Raw genomic sequence first — 15,248 nt, forward strand, 5'->3', positions numbered from 1 at the left:
AAGCACCTGCGCCTGGGTAAAGCAGCATGGTCACTTCATTCCCCCTGGGATGTGGGGGGAAATCTCTCCTCCCCAGGCCCCTGTGGTGGTCTCGCAGCAGGCTGAGAAGTCGAACCTCTTCACCACCACACCGGCGCTGCAGGTGCCTGGGAGGATGAGCTGCAGCAGCCCTCAGAGTCTTGCTTGGGAAGTGATAAGCACATCTTTCCATAGAATACAACCAGAAGGGAATCCTCCATCCCTTCTGCTTTTATGCAGCCGGTGTTCCCAGGAGAAATGGTTGTTCCCAATCCACCCGGCTGTGCGGAGCAGATCCCGGTGTCCATGGCCAGAGAGGATTCGAGCATTTATGTGCACACACACACACACACGCACACTCCCCTTCTACAGCAGCAGACCCTTGATGATGGGGCGGGAGGTGGTGTGGCTGTGCATGCTCCTGGCACTGGGAGACAGGCAGGAGTGGGGCTCGTCTTCTGCAAGTCTGGGGGGGCAGAAGGTGCTGGATCTGGACCCCACTTTCCTGGGAACCATCATTCCTGCGTTTCCCTCCTGGGCGGTGGTGCTTGAGGGTGAAAAATGCCAGTCCTGGGATTGCACCATCCAGCACTGCAGCAGAGTTAAGGAGCGGTAAGAAACTAGGACAAGATGGGAAAAGCTCTCAGCAGAAATCAGTGTGTTTGTCCCCGGCCCAGCAGCTCACAGGATGCGGTGTCCAGGGAAGCCCTCACTGCGTGTCCCCGAGCCACCAGCTGTCCTGGAGGAAGGTGCCACTGGGCATTACGGAGTGTCTACCCCGCTCACGCTCCCTCCTGCCCTCGCAGGGAGCAGCAGGAGCAGGAGACTGAGAGGGAGGGAAAGAAGCAACACAGAGGTGGTGGCACAAAGACAGCAGTGGTGAACATCCGCCAAAGTCCTTGCCCGGGTACTGCCCTGGGGTGGCAGGGTGGTGGGGAAAGCAGAGGAACCAAAAGGGAAATCGTTTAGCAATGTTCCTCTTCCCAACATCTGCGTTTCCCTGCTGGCTGCAGGAGGGCAGATGAGGAGCCATCGCGCCCTGTGCCGGGTGCGGGCCATGTGTCTAAGCTGGCATGGCTGCGCTGGGGACATCCTGGCACGTCCCCGCCATGGCCCCTCTGCCAACCCATCCTGCATTTCAGATCTTGTTCAGGTGGCGAAGGGGAGGCATTGCCTCCATGGGCAGATGAGGTCGTTTCCTGGTACCAGCCAGCACCTTTCAAACAGGTTTAACCCTGAAATTGGGAATAGGGTGGGCAGGGTCAGGGTTTCTGAACCAGGTGGATGGTCTGAAACAGGGTGATGGGTGTCCCTGCTGCTGGTGATGGGGTGGCCCCAGTGGCTGCCTGCTGGGAAGATGGGGGGTGACAACAGCCAGCATGGGAAGGTGGTGGAGAACAGCTTGAGCCAGCGGCCTCGGGGACACGCAGGCAGCAGGAGCAGGGTTGGCAGGCTTGGCCTGCAGCACAGGGGCTGATTCCTCCTTTCAGACGCTGATGGGAGTGATGGGAGGTCTCCCCCATCACTACCCCAAGCAAGCGCTCCCTCGCTGCCTGATACAGCCCTGCCCTTTCCTGACAGCACCCTGTGGGCTTCTCCTGTGTCCCTGCTCCATCTGGCAGCGTGCCTCCAGCACGCTCATGTGCTGGGGCGCGAGCTGCGTCACCTCGATGCTACTGTGCCTCATTTGAACACCTCCTGCCTCCTGTTCTAGGAGCCATGATGAGCCTGTAAATACTTTCTTTGGCAAGACTTTTGTTTTGATCTAATCACTCAGCTTCCTTCAAAGGCTGGCACGGAGAGGAACTGCGTGAGGCAACAGGGCAGGTCACGGGTAGAGCCAAGGTGGCTGCAATTGGGGAGGATCAAACCCAGGCTCCAGCAGGGGTGTGGACGGGCTTGGCCCGGGCTGAGATGAGGCTCTGGCGTGTCACCCCAGGCACCAACTGTCCCAGATCCTCCCCAGGACCATAGTCGCCTGTGATTCTACCGCTGGCTGCAGGCACCATCCGATGGGTCCCTACGCTGCGGTGAGCGCTGGGCGCAGACCCAGGGCGAGACCTTCCTCCTGCTGTTCCCCCTGGGACTGCAGCAGGATGCTGTGCAGCAGGGTGACAAGTGACGGGGGAAGGCAAACGGAGAGACGACGGGCCCTGAGCGGGACCACGCTCGGTGGGAAGGCACACGCCATCCCCACGCCCAGCCAACCTGCATTATTCACATTTCAAAGGGCACGTGCAGCTCTGCTGAGGGATGGCAACTCGCTGAGCCGGCCCCTGAGCCCTGTAATGAGCTTTGCTGGATGCTGCTAAGTAGACGAGTGCGAGCTGGAGAGCTTTGCTGTGGTCTGGTGGCTGCTCGGTTGTCCCCAGCAGATGGGCTTCTGCTCCGCTGGTGTCTGTTGACACAGAACACAGGGACATGGCTCCTGGCTGTGGCTCTGCAGACAGGTGATGGCTCTGTGCATCGCCCAGCGCAGCGGAGTGGGAGATGGGACCCAAGCACAGGCCAGACAGTGGGGACACTTCTTCTGCGGCCATCCCAGACAGCGCAGCACAGCACCCTCTGAGGAGAGCATGGCCAGCAGGGAGAGACCCGGCAGAGACTCCATTATAGGGCCAGACCTGCAGGTTGTAACTCGCCCCAGGTGCCCCAGAAAGCCAAACCTTGTCTTTTGCCAGCCATGAGAGGCTGCCAAAGCTGCTGAGGTGGTGTGCAGGGTCTCCCCTTCCAGCTTGATGTGTCCCGGCAGAGCAATCACGGGGTGTCACTCTGCATTCGTACACAGCTATCTTTAAAGCTGATATTGCTGCTTCCCTCTCTCCCTTACTGAGACAGCTTCACCCTTGCCCCCGTTCTTAGTTTATTTTTGCCTTTCCCAGGGGCCAGTAGGGCCTGGTGGATGGCTACCAAACCCCAAGATTAAAAGATGGCAGGAGAACACCATCTCCAAAGCAGTCGTGCTCGAAGTGCTCACTGCAGCGTTCATCTAAACAGAGACCCCAGAAAAATTGCTTCTCTCCGTCACATGGGGAAAGGCAGCAGCTGGAGGCTTCCCCGCTCCCCTGCCTGCCATGGCCCGGAGGGGACGAGGGTCACCATGACACCCCAAATGCCCCCAGGCGCTTCAGAGCACCAGCTGCCCCAGGGGGACCCCACGCCCTTTGCTCATGCTGCGTCAAGCCGTGGCTGTCCCTGTCCCCATCGCCTCTCCCTCCCGTCCTCTTCCTCCTCCCTCTCCCGTAACATGCCCATGACAAACTTTCCCCCCCTTCGGTGTTCCCGGCATCAGCAGCCACATTTGCTCCTCCAGCCCCTTCTCCTGCCAACTTGGCAGCCCGCAGCGGGAGTGGGCAGGGCTGGCAGGGGACAGGCCGGGCTGCCGGCCGCTGGCCCCCGCAGGCCCCCTCCTCTGCCGGTACCTTCATCCTTATCTGGAAGGTGCCACTTGGCAGCTGGAGTGGCCCTGGAGCGCTGCTTTCCCACGAAGCCTGCCCAGCTGGAGAGGGCTGGAGCTGGCGCGTGCTTCCAAAAACTGGGGCGGGGCAGGGCACGGCGCGGAGTGCTGCCATCTAGGATCGGGATGGACAGACGGACACCTGGGCACGGACCCTGCACCAGGATGCAAGTTCAGCCCAAATGGCCTGTGCAGCCCAGCCACACACGGCCGCTGCTCACACCGGGTAGAGCGTGTGAGCCCTGTGTGATGTACACACACAGCCCCGCGCACACACACAGGGCCCTGCACACGCATAGGCCCCTCCCGCACACACACTCCGGTGTTCCCTGCAGATGGCAATGTCCCTGCGGGCACACCGGCAGCTCCACAATGGGACGCGCACTCATGTGCAGCGCCCCGAACACGTGTGTGCGCACGCAAACACACGTGCTCCAGCATGTCTGTGCACGCATACAGTGCCCAGTGCACACTCACACCTGTGCGCGTGTGCGACGCCCAGTGCACACACACCCACACCTGTGCACATCTGCGATGCCCAGTGCACCCCCCTGTCTGTGCAGATCTACACACATCTGCCACGCCCCGTGAACACACACACCGCTGTGTGGTGCTCTGCACGCATGCCCGGATGCAGAATGCCCCCTGCGCACGCACACTCACACTCACTCTCACATTCATTCACACTCACACTCACTCACCCTCACTCATTCTCACCCTCACTCTCACTCACACAAACACACTCACACTCACTCTCACACAAACACACTCTCACACTCACACTCTCACACTCACCCTCACACTCACTCACATTCACTCACTCTCGCACTCACTCATTCACTCACACAAACACACACTCTCACAGTCACTCTCACACTCCCACACTCCCACCCGCGATGACGCACCCCCCGCCCTCCCGCGCGCCCTGGCCCCTCCCGCCGGTGCGGCGCGTGCGCGGGGCGGGGCCGGTCCCGCTGTCGGGGCGGGCGGGGCCGCGGGACGGAGCTGCAGCCGCAGCCGGAGCCGCCCGGCTCGGTGAGTGCCCGGTGGGGGGTGGGGGGGTGAGGAGGTGCCGGCGGGCCGGGGGTCGCCGGCGCGGGGGCAGCGGCCTTTCGGCGGGGCCGGCCCCGCCTGGGGGCTGCGGCAGCCGCCGGGGACCTTCGCCCGGCTCCGCCCGCCGGGGCAGCGCCGCGGGCGCCTCCACGCTCCGGCGCGGGCCCGCTGGATGCCCCCCGCGGGGTGCCGGGGCCAGCTCGGCCCGGCGCGGGCGGCCCCGGGCGCGGCCGGGGCGGATCGCGTCCCCCCGCCTCCCCGGGAGCGGCGGGGCCGGGGGAGGCGGCGGTGTGCCCCGCTGTCCCGCAGGCGCGGCCGGGGATGCGCGGCCGGGCCCGCGCCGCCCCGGCAGCCGGGGGAAGGGAAGGGCCGTGGCTGTGCTGGTGACCTGCCGTCCCCGCCGGCCGGGGGATCCCGTCACCCCGCGGCAGGCGCACTGGCGCGGGGGGGCTCCAGCGGCCCAGCCGGCTGCACCCCGGGGCTGCCGAGCGGCGCCGCCGGCACGGGGGGGGTTCGGCAGAGGATGAGCGAGCCGCAGCCCGGGTCTCTGGCTCCAGGCGTGGGAAACCACCATTCCTGCATCTGCTTGCCCGCGGCAAGCAGGGCCCGAGCGCAGGTAGCCCCCGAGGGAAGGGAGCCCACCCGGGTGCTGTGTGCCCTGGGCTCACTGCGTGTCCTGCCCGTCCCTGGCTGAGGCAGGGGGTGAACCCCCGCATCGGGCTCCAGGCCGTGTTCCTCTGACGAATCCACATGGACACTGATTTTGCCGAGGGTTTGGCTCTTTACGGGCAATTGCAAACTCTCTGGACAAGCCAGTGATGGTATTTTTTCAAGCAAAAGGTACGACCAGCTCTAATGCAGCAGCTTCTTCCCTCCTCTTGCGGCTGCTCGAGCCTGGGGGCTTGTTGGGGACACGATTCAGTCACCCAGTAGCCTGCCAGGCTCCCCGGGCCACCAGCCCCCCTCCTTGCTTCGCTCTTGGCCAGTGGCCAGGCACCAAACCGACCCCCTGGTTCTGCAGATGGGACCCAGCCCTGGCGCTGTTCGTGTTTACTTCCATGTTTTGAGGGCTGAAGTTCCTGTCTGGGGAAAAAAAATACAGATCGGTGGAGCGCTGTCCCCTGTGTGCTCGGAGCACCCCGCCAGGCTTGCAGCCTCCTGGAAAGTTTTATTGCTCTGTTTGCACAACCTCTCCCACTGCAGTAGGCGAGGGTTTTATGGTCTGGCCATGTTGTGACTCTTGGCATTTCCGTGAACAGCGGGAGGGGGAAGAAGAAGAAGCAGTGGCAAGGGCTGCACACCTCCAGTCACCCCGGCTGGTCTGGTGGCTGCCGGCCCCATTTGTTTTTTGCTGGCCCTGGCTGCAGGAGACGGGACTTCCCGGATGTGCGGGCGTCGGAAATTGCTCGTCTTTCCTGAAAACGCTGGCTGAAAAAAAAAAAAAAATCCTTCCCCCTGCCACGGCTTCTTGTGCTTTTAATTTGCAGCACGGGCACTGCAAGGAGCAGGGAGGCGTTTCCTGCTCTGGCAGCAGAGTGTGAAGCACCCGGGTACCCACAGCCCTCACCAGGTATATGGTGCCACCACCCCAGGCATCGCATGGTCCCTGGCACGCCATGGAGATGGAGGTGCTTGGCAGGGTTTGCAGCTCATCTTTTAGGGATAATGCGGTGCCTCTGCAAGTCGGTGGGGAGAAACGCTGATTTTATTAAAAAAAAAAAAAAAGGCAACGTCTGCCATTTCCAGGCCTCGTTTCTATGGGAACGGGACATCAGAAGAGCAGAAATGCAGTGAGTGCTCTAAAATAACTGCCAGCTCCTTTGCTTGCCTCACCCAGCCCCTTCTGCTGAGACGGTGTCCGGGGATGGCCGGCTCCTGGACACGAGGCAGTGTGGGAACGGGTCAGGAGGTAGGATGCTGTGGCCTTCATCCCTGCCAATCTTCAGCCTGTCTTCACCTAAATCCACTGGCAGGAGAGCTCTGGTCCACATCGGTGGCTGGTGTGGCCACCACGTTACCTGGCACGGCTCCATGCCACGCTTAGCAGCGTGGTGCCGGCCAGGTGGTGAGGACCTGTCTGGCTTCCATCCATCTGGGTGGTGGGTTGTGGGAAGGTCTCCTTCCTCGCTGACCTCCCCGGGGATGGCCCAGGCGAATCCACGCTCATGTATTTAGGAGACTCTTCCTCCCGCCGCGGTCAGGTGCGGAGAGCAGGGTATTTCCAGCGAGGGGGAGAGGAACTAGGTTGTTCTCCCAGAAGCCGGTGGTGGTCGTCTCCTCACTTCCCCCACATCTTTGTCTGTGCCTCTTGCTGGGAAGGTCAGTTTTCTCTCGTAGCGCGTGGTGCCGAGGCCGGGCAGGAGAGCATCTCCCGAGGGGACAACCTGACCTGCCACCACACCAGTAGGTGAGTGTGTCACAGGGTGTCCCCATGCAAGGTACGTGCCGTGCCTCCTAGGTCGGCTTGGGCCAGTTGTGCTCAGCCCTCCCTTCCTGCTAAAGATGGTCCCAGACCAGGACAGGGTCCCTGCCTAAGCTGCCTGTAGTCATGGACACCTCGGGGCTGGGCCAGGCAGCACCTTCCAAAAGATGTTTTCACTTTTGGGTTCAGACAAAATAATTACTGTGGTTGCCCTGAGCCTGGGAAAGCATTTTTGCTTTTAAATCTGGTAAGAGCAGCCCTGTTGTGACTGAGCTTCTTCCTTCTCTCCTCCAGTCAGTGAAAGGTCCAGTACGGGTTTTCTCGGGACCCTAAAAAGCTTGGAAAAAAAAATTTATTGGCAATAATGAAGTTTTCCGCTTTTGTGTAGTGTTTGTGTTACCCAAGAGCTGCTTGACATTTTCGAAGCGGCGTACCGGCCCCAACGGCAGCCCTCAGACCTGCGTGGGCGGTCGGCGGGGGCCAGCTCGCCTTTGAGGGTGCGGTGGGGCGAGCGGCCAGGAGAGACGTTGGAGCAGGAGGTGGCATCTCCACGAGGGCAGCAGCCTTCTTCAGCCCAACCCGACGTGTTTGTCTCCTCTAAAACCACCCCAAAAGTTTGATTCCCTTGAATTGCTCTGGATTCCCTACAAGCCAGCACAGGAGGGAGGTTTCTGCTCTTGGGGGGCTTGTTTGGAGGCCTGTCGCTGTGCGGTACGTGCACGCGTGGGGCTGGGGGACCTACTGTAGGGGTCCTATAGCAGACGGGTGGCATTTCTGCCGGGGCACGTGTGGACAGGAAGTTGGCTGGAGACGTGGCGCTTTGTGAGAGCTTGAAGGTATTTGAGCTGGAATCCGGCAGCGGCTGCCTTTGCAAAGTCCCCTTTGCTGTCCCTTCCCTGCTTGCTGCCTGGGGGGTGTCTGAGGGGCTTTTCAGGGCTGCAGGAGTGGACCTCTCCTGCTATTTTTCAGCTCAGAGAGGGATTCTTGAGCACACGTCTCTTGCTGTTGTGAGAATCTGACTTCTGTGCATGGAGTGGCGAAAAGGTGGGGTTTTTTTTGCTCTGAGAACGTGGCTGGGTTTGGGGTCGGGGATGGGGAGGTGTGTGTCAGGCCAGGAGGGTGCTCGCGGGTGGCTCAGGGAGGTGGTTGCGGAGGGCAGGCTGGGTGGCTGGATGCTTGGTGTTTTGTCCGCAAACCTATGTGGGTTTTACCATGCTCTTGCTGCAGCCCGGTTGCTCCCAGCTGTTGCAGCTCTCTTGCGATGTGCTTTCACCAGCCACCGGCCCGGGAGTGAGGGTTGGGCAGGTTGGGTCGCCAGCTTCCCCCCTCCCCTCGCTGCGGCACCCTGGAGCTCCCTGCCAAACCTGGTGGGTGCTGCGTGGCTCCGAGGAGATGACGCTGTCCTCATTGGGGCTGGAAAACACGCTCTTGAGCATCTCCCGGGGTGTTGCTGGTGGGTAATGTGTCCATTCTTGCCTGCACAGCGGCTTTCGGTGCTGCCAGGGTCTGGAGCACTGTTTCCAGGGGATGAACCCGGATGCTGTGACCCAGGTTGGCCCCGGCGCTGCGGGAAGAGGGGGTTTGCCGTGCCCGGAGGCTGGGGGGGATACTCCCGGGCTGGGGGCTGCCCTGCCTCCGGCGGCGTGGGCAGGTGGCTCTTCCTGTGCCAGGGCCGCCCCGTCTCGGTGACTCGCTGCGAGCGCGTCCCTGGTGGGACAGCAATGCTTCGTCAGGAAATGCCGCTGCAAACAGGGACAAAAACAACTCGGAGGGATGGCAGATGCTCCCTAAAAGAGGGGGAGGACGCGAGTGTATCGTCCTCGAGTGTGTCGTCCTTAAGTGCTGACCTTCCCTTCTGCTTCCCTGCCCTTTTCTCATCCTCGCCTCTCCAAGGAGAATTTCTGCTGGGAAAGCACCATTAGCGTAGCAAAACCAACCCTTCGTGTTGCAGGGGACGGAGGCACAGCTTGAAATCTTCACCAGTCCCAAAACAATGGGCTGCAAGGAGTTTGGCGGCCCTCTTTGGGCCGGTGTTGGCAGTTCTGTTGCCCAGTGCTCCCACTGCTGAAGGAGACCTGTCCCTGCCTGCTGCTGGTGCAGGACCCCTGATGCTTGCAGGCTGGGTGTCTTCCCTCTCTTCCAGCTCGGATTGTGCCGGTGAACAGGTCACTCCAGAAACCACGAGCTCTGGCTCTTACGGGTCAATGATGACCCTCGGAGAGGGAGCAGGACAGTTATTTTACCCCATTTGGGGCCGAGCCGGCTGTTGTGACGTCAGGCTGGAAACAGGGAGCTGCCCTGGAGTGGCTGAAGGGTGGGATGGGGTTGCCACCCTCCTGCCACCCAGGTCTGTGAGTGCCCGGTGTTCACAGCTCTCTCCTCTCTTCCAGGGTCCTGCGGAGCAGCGGTGGCAGCGGTGGTCCCCTTCTGATGGGAGGATGGTTGTTCTCAGGCAGTTTGGGCTGCTGCTCTGGAAGAACTACATCCTGCAGGTAGGCTGGCACCGCGCTCGCGGGGGCTGCTAAATGCAGGCACGTCGGAGCTTGCCCGGGGTCTTGATCCTCCAGCAAACCTTTGTGGGCTCAGGGCATCTCCTGGAGGAAAACTGGTTTATTTGTGTGCGTGGTGTCGTCCTGCTTTTGTGCTGGGGAGACACAGGCAAGGCTGTGTGCTCGGTTGCCTCTGTCCCCTCAAGTGCGCGCTGTGCCGTTCCCCTCCAGCAATCCAGCTGTGAGTTCGGCTCCCCCTTCTTGCCGGGGCAGGATAAACCCACGCACCCACCCTCCTGCGCGATGGTGGGTTTCTTGGCCTGTCCTGTGCAAACCCTTTACCAGCCTCCTCTGGAGGTGCCAATGGCTGCACACCATCTCTAAACCCACCAGGGCCCAGATATTTTTTTTTTTTTCCTCCATTACTTTCTACAGCCCTCAGAAGCAGCTTTTGGGGGTCTAAAAAGAATTAAACCGCCATTGTCCTGGCATCCGCTCCCAGTCCGACTCTCTGCGTGGCAGCTGGCTAATGGCGGGGGATTTTGGGGCCTCCTGGCCCCGCTGAGGGCACCGTCTCGCCGGCTGCTTCTCAGCAGCGTGCGGATGCTGCGGCTCTGCTGGGACCTGGGGCCGGCCCTGGCAGAGGAATTGCGGAAGAGGAGGGAGCAGAGATCGCCGCAGCCTGGCTTTACACTTGTGGTTACCCTTCTGGAGATCAGCACGACGTCGCTTTAAAAATAAACAAAAGGAAAAGGGAAGGGCTGGCTGGGCTGCCTGCGAGCGGTGGGGAGCCGGGACCAGTGGGGAGCCGGGACAGACAGCTGACAGCTGGACTGATTTGCAGCCAGGAGGGTGCTCCGTGGGTGTGTGTGATGGCCAGCACTGTGAGCCCCCCTGTACGCCCCAACCACCTGCAGGACAGTCCCCCATCCCCTCTGCAGGGGAAAAGCATCTCCTTCTGGGTGTCCTCTGGGGCAAGGAGACCTCTCACCGTGGTTTTCTGAGGCCACAGGCTGACTCAGAATACAACATGGAGTGTTTCCTTCCCTCCTCTAAGTCTCCGCCAAAACCCATGCTCCTGATGAAGGCGCAGAGCTCCCAAGCTGCCGTGACCCTGGTGTGAAGATGGATGCTGGGACACGTGGCTTGCCCAAAGCTGGGGCAGCCCTGGCCAGGCGGAGGTGGTGATTATGGCTGAGTGTCCCCATCACCTCTGGAATACAGCAGCTTAAATGACTCCTGCCGCACTCCTGGTGAATGTGTATTAGCCTGTGAGCTCAGGGAGCCAGGCAACCATTCTGGAGACAGCCCACGAGACTGAGAGGGGGTTAATACAATAGTAAATCAGCAGGAGGCAGCTGGTCCGCCAGAGCTGCATTATAAAACTATCAGACATCTGCAGCGTTCGCTTTTATGAGCACGGCCTTTGCGAGGGCTCCTTTTTTCCCTGCCGGCGCTGGCTGCAGCTGGGGCTCGTCCCTGCGGTGGTTAGAGTGGGCAGCTCCTCCCAGGGGGAGCCCGGAGAGGGGTTTGCAGCTTTGGCAGCAGGTGCTGAGAGCTGGGGTGATGGGAGGGGGGGCTGCTGCATGGCCATATCCGCCTGTGCCCCAAAACCCCCCTGTCCATACAGATGGTCTGAGAACCAATTCACCCCAGGTCAGGTGTCCCCCTTCCCAGGAGGGCTGGGCTGTGCTCGGGGCTCCTGCCCCGCTGTGGACTCTGCCCACCTTAGTGTGCCTCACTTACTGCTATTTTTTTCCCCCCTGTTTAAGAAATAAAGCCATTTTCCGCTTTGCAGAGGGACGGGAGGTATAACTGCGTGGTCAGCACAGCTCAATGCTTGGTGTTTGGGGAGCCAAAGGAGGTTTTGGGGCGGCTGGGACCTGCCTGTGGCGCGTGGTGGGTGCAGGCAGGAGAGGAGCCCTGCCGTGGGCTGAGCCGTGCCCTGCCTGCGGTGTCCTCACCCCGTACGGCTGCCCGGCCTCTGCAGGCCTGTTTGTTACAGCACCGCAGCCCATCGCGGTGATCCAGGCTGCGGCATCGCTGTGCTGGCGGCCATGGGGCCGGGCGGGGACGGTTTAACATCCCCAAGTGCGCAGGGCTGTCGCGGATGGGCTGCATCGTCGGGTGAAAACAGATTGCTGAGACAGCAGAGTTGTGAGAATAAACCTCTTGGTGCTCCCCGTGGGCATTGAGTTGTTCTTCCTTCCAGCCTGGCAGGGGGAAGGGTGGCAAAACACCCCCATCATAGGCAGAGCCCGAGGAAGAGGTTAATGTGGCTGCTTCTGCTCCGGGCATCTGCTCTGAGTGAGCAGAGGTGCATCCCTGTGCCCAGAGCTGCACCCTGCCGCTGGGGACATCTCGTTAGCTGTCCCTGCAGTGATGGAGGTTTGGCTTGCAGCTGGGCTGGGCTTGGGCGAAGGTGTTTGGGTTTGCAGGAGGAAATAAGGCAGCTGGGTCCAGATTTCACCTCTCCTGCCTCGACCTGCCTGGGTGCTGCCACTAAGCCGTGCCCTCTTGCCCGCCGTGGGCCCTGGGGTGCCCGGCCGAGCTGCGGCTGCTGCCTCCCTCTCCATCGGGGTGATGCGGCTGCAGCGGGAGCAGCCCAGCACTCGCTGCTCCCCTCCTTGGAAGCAAGCACCACCCTTGCAGGGATTTTTATGAGCATAAACCCATCAGTCAGCAGCACATCCCGGCTCCTGCCATAAACCAGTGTGGGGGTGTTGCGCTGCAGGGACGTGGGCGCTGATCGGGACCACCGCTCCCCCTGCCCCTCTGGTCAGAGGTGACCCCAGTTCCCTTGGGACGAGCAGAGTTTAAATGCCAATTAACTGGAGTTGGATGCTAATTAATTGGGGTTGGTGGCGGGTGTTAGTAGCTAGTGGGGATCTGGCAGGAGAGAGGGATTTGGCAGCCCTGGGGAAAGCCACTGGAGGGTCGTGCTCCAGCTTGGCTGCCCAAGTGCGTTTGCTGGACTCGAGTTCGTTGTTTGGTTGCTTGAACCTCAATTAAAAATAATTGAGCCACCAAGACAGGCCTTGGGTTGGAGGCTGAGCTTGTGGCTATGTTCTCCGTGCTGTACGAGGCCACCGATGCCTGTAGCCAGGGACTTGCCTGGTCCCATCCCAGCACCTGCGTCCCCCTGCCTGCAGACACTGAGATCCAGGAGAAAAAACTTTGCTGGCTGCAAGAGCTTTGCTGTGCTTTACCTCCCCGTGCTCGCTCATCCCAGCCTTTCATGTTGTTACAGTATTTTTAGCTCCCAGCCCCATGAAGCGTTGGGCAAGGCTGCTCTGCTTGGGCGAGAGCCGTTTCCTTCACTGTCCCAGGAGCTGTGTGGCTGCGGGTGCTGGCAGGAGCGGCCTGGGCAAGCACTGGCCATACATTGGCTCCCCAATGCTGGGGGAAAGGTCAAACGCTCAGCTCGGCTCCTTCAAACCCAGCAGCGTGGTGGGGAAGCTCCACGGGAGGGTGGTTGGAGACAGAGCAGCGTTCAGGGAAGGGGACACCTTGGCTGGAAAGCCCTCATGGATGCAGGAGCCGGCATGGCATTGTTCCTGGGCTCCGGAAAATCCCGGGTTGTGCCCTTGGGAAACGCAAGAACACTTCTGCTACATGGCTTTTGCATGCACTGAGCCCCGTTACTCTCTTTGATCTGCCTTCTCTGTTTACGTCGTCTTTTTTGTATAGAATCATAGAATCGCCTGGGTTGGAAGGGACCTTTCAGATCATCTAGTCCAACCATCAGCCTAATGCTGACAAAAACCATCATTAAACCATATCTTTTATTTTTCCTGCAGAAACGGCAGATCTTGGTGACAGTCATCGAAATCTGCCTGCCGCTGCTCTTCGCTGCCATCCTCATAGCCTTGCGGCACCGTGTCCACTCCATCAGCCACCCCAATGCCACCGTCTACCCGCCCGAGTCCGTGGATGACCTGCCCGGCTTCTTCTACCGCCGGCACCCCGGCAACCCCTGGGAGCTGGCTTATGTTCCCTCCAACAGCAGCGCCATCCGCAGCATTGCCGAGGCGGTGGAGAGAGCTTTGCCCATCAACATCAGAGGTGAGCTGCATCTTCCACCCCAAAAATTGCTGCAGATGTTCACTCTGATGAATCCCGATGCCCTTTTCCTGGGATGCGTAATTTTTTTTAGAACTTCACGGCAATGGTTTTATTTTTGTTTCACTAAAACGACAGGATTTCGTGCTGATTTTTGGTCGCATTTTTGTGCAGTTTCCATCTAGAAAAACACTGCCCAAAAATAGTTAAAGAAAGCGGCTGTCACTTCCCCAAGAAAAAGTATTTTTGGAGATCTTGTTGCCCAGAAAAATGTAGCGCTTCATGTTCCAAACTGAAGAGAACGTTAGGATTTTCTCTGAAAGAGGAGCTGGCTCCGGCTCTTGAGGAGGAGGAGGAATCGTCTGCGTGCCCCGGGCTGGGTGCAGCAGCCTCCTAGATAGAATTGTAGAATGGCCTCGATTGGGAGGGACCTTTCAGATCATCGAGTCCAACCGTTGACCCAACACTGACAAAAACTATCACTAAATCCCCGTGGTGTTTCCTGGCTCTGGCTGGAGCCTGTCCCTCATCTCCTGGACTGAGGTGGTGTTCTGGGCGGTGGCCGAGTGCTGCCGCGTTGCCGTGCTCCATGCCTGATCCCCGTCTCTCCCCTGCCGCAGCCCAGGGCTTTGCCTCGGAGCGGGACTTCGAGGAGTACATCAAGTCAGACAACCGCTCAGGCAGCGTGCTGGCCGCTGTCGTCTTCAACCACCACTTCCCGCACAGCACGGCCCCGCTGCCCCTGCAGGTGAGGGGGGAGACGGATGGGGAGGTGGGGGGTGCCGGGGTCCCCTTCCCCGCTGCCACCCACCATGGCGCCATCTCGATGTGCTCCTTCCAGGTGGACTATGAGCTGCGCTTCAAGTACAGCCCGAGGAACGCACCGCGGAGCGAGCAGATGGGTCTGAACCCCAACCTGGACCGGGACTGGCACACCAGCTACCTCTTCCCCCTCTTCCAGCTGCCCGGGCCCCGGGAGGCCAAGTTTGCCGATGGGGGGACACCGGGTGAGGGCCACCTCTCCTCCGCCACGTGCTATTGCACAGCCAAAGAGACGGTGTGATTTTCTGGACAGCAGCTCGTCTCATTACAGAGGTTCACTGAGGCTCTGAGCTTTCAAATAGTTTAATTTAACAAAAAAAAATAATTAATTTTTAAAATGAATTAATTTTATTTAAATATTTTAAGTATTTATTATATTTATTATCTATAATATTTATTCAAATTTTATCCTGTGGCTCCTTGGGCACAGCTGGCCTTGAGTAGCTCTACTGAGCAGGGTTGGAAAAGAATAAATTTCACTTACTTGAATTTTTTTTTTTAGAAGTTAAATTAAATTTTTTTTCCCCCTTTTGTATTTTTAATGGAACATTGATTTCAGGGCCCAAACAGCTCGGTGTTTATCATGCTGCTTAAATACTTTAAATAGAGCTATTCTGTGGGTTTTAAAGCAAGCCAAACCCCTGACCAAGCAGGAGGCAGCGGGGACGTCGCTGGAGCTGGCACTGCCTGGGGACTTGGCGTTTTGGGAGCTTCTTCTGCGGCTGCAGAAGGGCTGGTTCCCTCACTTGGTTTTCTCCTTCCATCCTCCAATAGCCGTGTCAAGGAGAAGATTGAGGCCAGGAAAGTGGGTGAACAGGTTTTGCTCAGGCAGCGTAAATAAACCCGAGCCCGGCAGGACGATATCTCCTGGTTCCAATGTCCCGCAGGACGGGGTGACCAGGGGCCTGGGTCAGCTCCCTGCCTA

General features: G+C 59.7%; 1 protein-coding gene across 1 annotated transcript in view; it reads left to right on the forward strand.

The window, feature by feature from the left end:
- The first annotated feature begins 4,415 nt into the window (after positions 1–4,415).
- The window catches only part of ABCA3 (ATP binding cassette subfamily A member 3), a 30,926-nt gene continuing 20,093 nt past the window's right edge, over positions 4,416–15,248 (forward strand). The window contains exons 1-5 of the mRNA XM_074596846.1: positions 4,416–4,510; positions 9,341–9,442; positions 13,240–13,504; positions 14,122–14,249; positions 14,343–14,508. Coding sequence (XP_074452947.1) covers positions 9,389–9,442; positions 13,240–13,504; positions 14,122–14,249; positions 14,343–14,508 — 613 coding nt within the window. The 5' untranslated portion in view covers positions 4,416–4,510; positions 9,341–9,388. The remainder of the gene's footprint in view (positions 4,511–9,340; positions 9,443–13,239; positions 13,505–14,121; positions 14,250–14,342; positions 14,509–15,248) is intronic.

This window comes from Larus michahellis, chromosome 8 (assembly GCF_964199755.1).
Source record: "Larus michahellis chromosome 8, bLarMic1.1, whole genome shotgun sequence".
NCBI classification, from domain to species: domain Eukaryota; kingdom Metazoa; phylum Chordata; class Aves; order Charadriiformes; family Laridae; genus Larus; species Larus michahellis.